This window comes from Asparagus officinalis, chromosome 1 (assembly GCF_001876935.1).
Source record: "Asparagus officinalis chromosome 1, Aspof.V1, whole genome shotgun sequence".
NCBI lineage: Eukaryota > Viridiplantae > Streptophyta > Magnoliopsida > Asparagales > Asparagaceae > Asparagus > Asparagus officinalis.
Window position 1 is genome coordinate 3620209 of NC_033794.1, and position 7888 is coordinate 3628096.

Sequence of the window (7888 nt, forward strand, 5' to 3'; positions counted from 1 at the left end):
TGGCGATTTGGCGATTTGGCGATTTTGGCGATTCTGCATTCCCCTGTTGTGGCTTCGGCCATGCAAGGCCGGGATTCATCTAATCTTCAGGATAGCAGAGCTTTTCTCAATAATGAGGATGATGACCTAGATTGGATTAATGTAGTGCAGCGTAAAAGAAGGTATCGTAAATGGCGATTTGGCGATTTGGCGATTTTGGCGATTCTGCATTCCCCTGTTGTGGCTTCGGCCATGCAAGGCCGGGATTCATCTAATCTTCAGGATAGCAGAGCTTTTCTCAATAATGAGGATGATGACCTAGATTGGATTAATGTAGTGCAGCGTAAAAGAAGGTATCGTAAACCCTTACCCAAACCAATTGATTCAAAATCTAATGCTCATACTCGTATTCAAAATGTTTCGAACAAGGAGGTTGGAAGGCATCATCTAGCAGAATTAAAGGGTAAGGTGTTCCAAAAACCAAATCTTTCTGACTCCTGGAAATTTAAATCTGGTGGTACTACATCATGGAAAGACATTTGTACTATGGGACGTGAGATAAATCAAAGCTGTTCTTTAGAATACTTTCCTCCATCGATTGATAGTAATGGTCTCCGTTATGCATCTATACCTAGATCTGAGATTCTCCTTAATGTGGAAAAATGGAATAACACTTTAGTTGGTTATGTCCTCGGAGATAAACCTTTTTATTCACACTTGAAAGGATGTGTTGGTCGTCTTTGGAAACTTTCATGCTCCCTTGATATTTATTCTAGAGAGAATGGTTTGAAAGGATGTGTTGGTCGTCTTTGGAAACTTTCATGCTCCCTTGATATTTATTCTAGAGAGAATGGTTTTTTCTTCTTTAAATTTGGTTCAAATGAAGAGTTAAACAAGGTTTTAAATGGTGGGCCTTGGTTGTTTGATGGCAGATTGATTATTTTGAAAAAATGGACTGAAAATATTGGATTAGAAAGAGAACTTCTTAACTCAGTTCAAGTTTGGATTAGATTTCCATCGCTGCACCTTAAACTGTGGTCTAATAATATTATTGGGCGTATTGCTAGTCTTGTGGGTAATCCTCTTTATATTGATCAAGCTACTGCAACTGGTGAGAGACTAGCCTATGCTAGATGCTTTGTGGAGATCTCCTCTAACATGAAGCTTCCAAATTCTGTAAGGTTGGATCTCGGAAATGGAGAATGGTTAGAAACTATTGTGGAGTATGAATGGGTTCCTCCTAAATGTGGTAAATGCTTAAATTTTGGACATGTTGATTATCAATGTTCTGTAGAACTTGTTGAGAAATGGGTCCCTAAAGAGACTGTAAATAAGAATGAAAAGGAAAAGAATGATGCAATTCCTATTACAGTATTATCGAAGACAGACATGATTGACAATCAGCAAAATGGTATTCCAGATGTTATTCCTACCAATTCAGGGAATGTTATTATTTCTGGGTCAAGTTCTGATAACTCAAAAAATGTTATTGATATTGATACTCCTCTGGTAGTAGTTCCATGCTGTTCTGATACAGATAATGTAAATACAGATAATGGAGTTCATTTAAACTCTATATCTTCTACAAAATCTGATTCTATCTATACAAATGCCATTTTTATGAAAGTTAATATTAATGCAGAGGATGTTGTTATTAAAGAAAATTTTTCTCAGGAAAATCAGGAGGTTGATGATAATGAGGAGCTACCAAATAATGAAGATGCAAATGCTGAGGATTTGTTTCATGATAAAGCTATTAGAATTGATGTCCATTCTGGAGCTGCAGTCTTATTAAAGCATAATGACTACATTGATACAGAAATGAATTCTGATAATCATACTCATACCAACTCTATAAATTCAGGTTTTCAAGATCAACCCAAAAAAAGCATAGGAATGAATATATCTGTGCAATCCGATGGGGAAAATGGGAACGGGACAGGTATTGATTTTCCTATTGCAATTGATAACCCTGATTGGATAAATGGTAAAAATCAGCTGTTGATGAAGAAGAAAAATAACCAGGTGAAGATAAATAGAGATTCTTCTTTAGGCCCTAAGAGAGTTACAAGGGCATCATCAAATACTACCTCATGACAATGCTATTCTGGAATGTAAGGGGCATGAATAATTTGAGTAGGAGAAAGGATATTAAAAGACATATTAAATCATTGAATCCTAGTGTTGTGGGTTTGTTAGAGACCAAAGTAAAATCTGAAAAGTCTTACAGGGTGTCCAAATGTATCCCTCCTCACTGGTCATACTGTAATAATTATACTGCTTCTAGTAGAGGAAGAATTTGGGTAGCTTGGGATGAAGAGGTCTGGAAGGGTACAATTTTATCTATTACTTTACAACAGATTACAATAATGCTCCAGAATTGTGGTGGTTTCAATCTAATGTTGAGTGTCATTTATGGAGAAAATTCTGAAACATTAAGATCTACTTTATGGGCTGATATTTCTGATATACACTCTCAAATTAACACAATGCCGTGGCTGTTAGTGGGGGATTTCAATGTTTGTAGATACACATCAGAGAAAATTGGAGGAAGGAAGCTAACTGCAAGGAAACTACAAGACTTCAATGATTGTATACAGAAATGTGGACTGTCTGACATCAAAAGTACCGGTTCATCTTGGACATGGCATAATAAGCAACAAGGTAGATACAGAATATATGGTAAATTGGATAGGGCCCTGAGCAACTCATATTTGATAAATAAGTTTCCTCAAGTGTTTATAGAATATAAATGCACTTCTTCTAGTGATCACACTCCAGCTCTTGTCCATCTTATGCCCAGCACTCTTTCAGAGCCAAAGCCATTCAGATTTTTTAACTACTGGACTCAATGTCAGGGTTTTGAAGATGTGGTCAGTAGTGTCTGGAACAATTTTAAAGCAGGTTCTCCAATGTTCAAGTTAGTTTCTAAACTTAAGGATTTAAAATCCGCTCTCAAATTTTGGTCAAAACAGTCAGGTACTTCAACAAAGAATAATATTATAAAGCTGTCAAAGCAGTTGGAGCACATCCAGAATGAGCTAAATAATGACATGGAAAATGAGGACTTGCAATCTACTGAATTAGCATTATGTTTCGAGCTAGATGGATGGTTAAACAAGGGGGAGGATGAGATGAGGCAGAAAAGTAGACAATCATGGCTACAACAAGGGGATAGAAACACTCAGTTCTTTTATAATGCTATCAAACAAAGAATATCTATGAATAGCATACGACATCTGATTGACAAAGAAGGCTCTCCTATCTCTTCTATTGACCAGATTAAACTAATGGCTCCAAAATTTTATGAAGATTTATTCAATCAAACCTCATATTGGAATATTTTTCCTAAACTGACAGTTAAGAGAATTCTAACTGAGGAAGCAAAACAATGGTTATGCAAGGATATAAGTTACAAGGAGATCAAGGATGCTCTTTTCCAGATGAATCCAGATAAGGCACCAGGACCTGATGGTTTTAACGCCTATTTTTATCAACAGAACTGGAGTTTAATCAAGAATGATGTGGCTCTGGTAGTGAAATCCTTTTTCTCATCAGGTAAACTTCTTAAACAGATCAATCATACTTTCCTCACCCTAGTACCGAAATCACATGAAGCATCTTCCATAAATGATTATAGACCAATATCTTGTTGCAATGTCATATACAAGATTATATCTAAAATCTTGAGTAATCGTCTTAAATTGGTGGTGGGAGAATTGATATCAAAAAATCAACATGCTTTTCTGCAAGGGAGACATATAGGTGAATGTTCTTTATTGGCTCATGAATTGCTAAGGGATTTCTCTAAGAATCATGGGAAAAGAGCTTGTTTTAAAATTGATTTGCATAAAGCTTTTGATAGCATTAATAGAGAGTTTGTATACTATATTATGCATTGTATGGGTTTTCCAGTCAAATGGATCAATTGGATCAAGGAGTGCCTGTCTTCAGCAACTTTCTCAGTTCTTTTAAATGGTTCCCCTAATGGTTTTTTTCAGAGTAATAGGGGTATTAGGCAAGGAGACCCTCTATCTCCTTATATTTTTGTATTAGTGATGGAATTCTGGTCTATTGGGATGGAGCTAGCTACAATCTCAGGGGATATTCAAAATTTTAAGAAAAGCAAGAATCTGCAAGTTTCCCATATTTTGTTCGCTGATGATATGTTGGTTTTCTGTAGAGCAAATAGAAAATCTTTCGAAGGTTTAAACACTCTGTTAGATTCTCTGGTTCTCCATACTGGTCTGAGTATCAACTGAAGCAAAAGCAGGATATTTTACAGCAGGGGTTGTGTTAATACAAATGATCTAAGCTCTATTGTGGGAATATCTAGAGGAACTCTGCCTATGAAATACTTGGGATTACCTCTATCAATAAATTATCCTAAAGCTAAAGATTTTATATCCCTAATTGATAAAGTTAGAAGTAAGATTGAGGGGTGGATGACTCATACCTTATCATTTGCGGGGAGGCTTGAGCTCATTAAAGCAGTCCTGTATAGTACCACATCTTATTGGTTCTCTGTTTATAACTTTCCTAGCTCTGTTGTACACATTTTGGAAGCTATTTTTGCAAACTTTCTTTGGAAAGGTAAGATGCATGCTATTAATTGGAAAAAAGTTTGTAGACCAAAAGAAGAAGGAGGATTTGGTCTTAGAAAACTTGATGATCTCTGTCAGGCCGCAAGTTTAAAGTTGATTTGGCAACTCCTTACTGTTAATTCTCTGTGGGCTAATTGGATGAATACAAGATATATAAAGGATGTTAATTTCTGGAATACTTCTTCTAACTTAATGGATTCTGGCACTTGGAAGCATCTTTCAGATCTCAAAATCAAAGCTTTGAATTGCATAAGGAAATCTATTGGAAATGGGGAGTCTACTTCACTCTGGTTTGATCCATGGATTCAGGATGGCAGAATTATTGAATTATTATAGCATCATACTCCTCAACTCACTGGCACTGAGAACTGGACAGTTTCCTATATTATACAAAATTCTCAATGGAATATCACGTTACCTTGTCTTATGCCTCTGGTGAATGTAATTACTAAAATCAAAATTTCTGGACAAAGGGATCAATGGGTTTGGCTACCTGCAGCTAGTGGTAAGTTCTCTTTTGCTTCGACTTGGGATCTGTTAGACCCTAGAAGGGGGGGGGGTGATTAGGGTCTTATGCTAATTTAATCCGATTAAATGCCAATTAAAAACTAATTAACAAGTTATCCTAGCAAGTATGAAATGCAACAATATATATGAACTAGGATAAGCAATATACAATATGATATATCCTAGCAAAGAGGCATATAGTGAAATATATGCAAGGATATATAAACTAACACAAGGGGTAAACAATCTAAACAAGATAGTGGATGATATAGATAATGAGCTAATGACAATGGCGATATAAGATATGAACATAAATATGAATGAACGCCAAAGCACACTCAAACAAGCAATATGATCACGGAATTTGGACATTCCGTCCTACGTCTCCGCTCCCCACTCCCGGGGAGAAATCCACTAACACAATCCGGTTTGGAAGCCGGAACTTCTTCTACACACTCGGTTTTCTAGCTAACCGAAAACTCTCACACAACAAACACTATGCAATCACACTCTACACCCACCTCAAAAGGTTGTGTGTGAACAAAGAGATATAAATCAAAACTAAACTCAAAGTAGTTCTAGCTTAATAACAATGATAATCAAATATATAAAAGAGCTAGAAATAGAGTTTAGAAAACTTCTCAATATATCAAGAGTGGAGGGAGAAGAGTTGGATGCACAAACGCCAATAGATGATCTCCTCAAGCTCTTGTTGAATTGAATCACAAAACTGAAACACTCTAATGCTTAAAAGCTTCTTAAAACAAACTTAAACAAACACTAAACAAGTTTAAACCCTTGTTAAAAACTTTTTAAACCATTCTCTTATATATAAGAAAAGAGTGCAATGGGGGTATATATAACCTCCCAAGAACTCAGCCAAAAAACTGAGCAAAAGACAAAACAGCCCCAAGGCAACGGTCATAAAAAGAGCCGTTGGAACTGTACTGGACAGGCGTCGGTCGACCGATCCGGTCGACCGAAAAAGCTCTCGGTCGACCGGACCGGTCGACCGACGAATCTCTGGAAAAATACTGACGAATGGTCAATTGACCGGTCGACCGTACCGGTCGACCGAAACTTGACATATCAAAAACTGTATTACTCTGATTTTTAAAAACGCTGTTTTAAAATATCAAATAAATTCCAAGAAAAGTAAAAACTTTGGGAATGATTGTAGGACATGATTAATAAACATGCTACGAAGTGACTGGTTTATCAGAAAGGACCCTCCCAATGAAATATCATCCATTTTTACAAAATGAGTCCAAAACATTGAAAATATGAATACTTGAATTTTGACTTGTTCTTGACATAAACCACTTTTTGAAAACTTTGTGAAATGTTGTTTTATTATACTTAGTAAAACATGTATAACCTACTATTCAAGTCTACAAACTAAGAAAACCATATTTTCACAAAATTGCATATTCTATGCAATGTTTTCAAAAACACAATAGAAAATATGAAATATATAATTTCATATATATAATCATAAAAACTCAAAACACATGTATGTATATATATAACTATATATATAGAAACCAAAACTTATGTATATATATATAACTATATATATATACGAAGAAACCAATAAATGTGTGTGTATGGATATTGAGCTTAGAGTATATAACACACATAATATAAAATCTAAAACTACATTACCCAAGCAATCTTGATCTTCAATAAGCTTGACTTGGTACACTTGCGAATGAAGCTTGAACTTGATCTTTAACTTGAATTGAATAAGCTTCACCGACATTCCGCCAACCTCCTTTGGATATGATCGTTGAAGCTCTATTCCATCCATCCTCCAACAACGTTGTTTGTCTACAAAACATAGGAATTCACAAACACTAGACAAACAACATTAGTAATAAATTGTTTGTTAAACATCATCAAAACAAGTGGTAAGTTCTCTTTTGCTTCGGCTTGGGATCAAGTTAGGACTCCCTACGATAGGTTTGAGCTTTACAATGTGATTTGGTTCCCTTCAGTAAATCCTAAAATGGCCTGTTGTTTGATTAACTTTACAATGTGATTTGGTTCCCTTCAGTAAATCCTAAAATGGCCTGTTGTTTGATTAAAAGTCTATACAATAGACTGGCTACTAGAGACAGGCTTTCAAAATTTGGGATCTCCTCAATGGAGGATTGTGTTCTTTGTTCTGGTGAGAAGGAAACTAGAGACCATCTCTTCTTTCAATGCCCATTTACAGCTTTTATTTGGAAACTCTGTAAATTAAAATTGCAATTGGATTCTACTGTTATTCAAGATCTTAGAACTGAAGCGCTGCAAATTCAACAGAAATTCAAGGTGAAGAATAGAACATACAAACTGGCAAGATTGGTTTTAAGTGCTACTGTGTGGCATATCTGGCAAGAAAGAAATCGTCGAATCTTTCACAATCAAAGGATGCATAAGATTTTGGTGTTTAGGAGACTTTATGAAGATATAAATGTTCTTCTGAGAACCTGTAATTGGAAGGCGGGAAATGAAGCTGTTCTAGCCAATTGGAGTCTGGAACCAATTAGTCGTGAACAGTGATCTCACGTAGTGTTTTCGAGTTTTATTTGTGTAAGGGGCAGTACTATTTTTTCTCTTTTGTTTTGGTTTTGGGTAATACTGTTTTTCCTTTAGTTTCTTTAGTTGAGGGTGACGGCCATGGTCCTCTTCCCTCTCTATAGTTTCTAAGGTTTGATTCAGTGTCACCCAGCCAATTTATGTAAATATGTACTAGCGTTATGATATTAATGAAATACTTATCTTTCAAAAAATATATATATATATATATATAT

General features: G+C 35.6%; 1 protein-coding gene across 1 annotated transcript; it reads left to right on the plus strand.

Moving 5' to 3' along the window:
* Positions 7158-7637, plus strand: LOC109829362. The gene has a single exon (XM_020396493.1). The coding sequence runs from the start codon at positions 7158-7160 to the stop codon at positions 7635-7637; it is 480 nt and encodes a 159-aa protein (XP_020252082.1).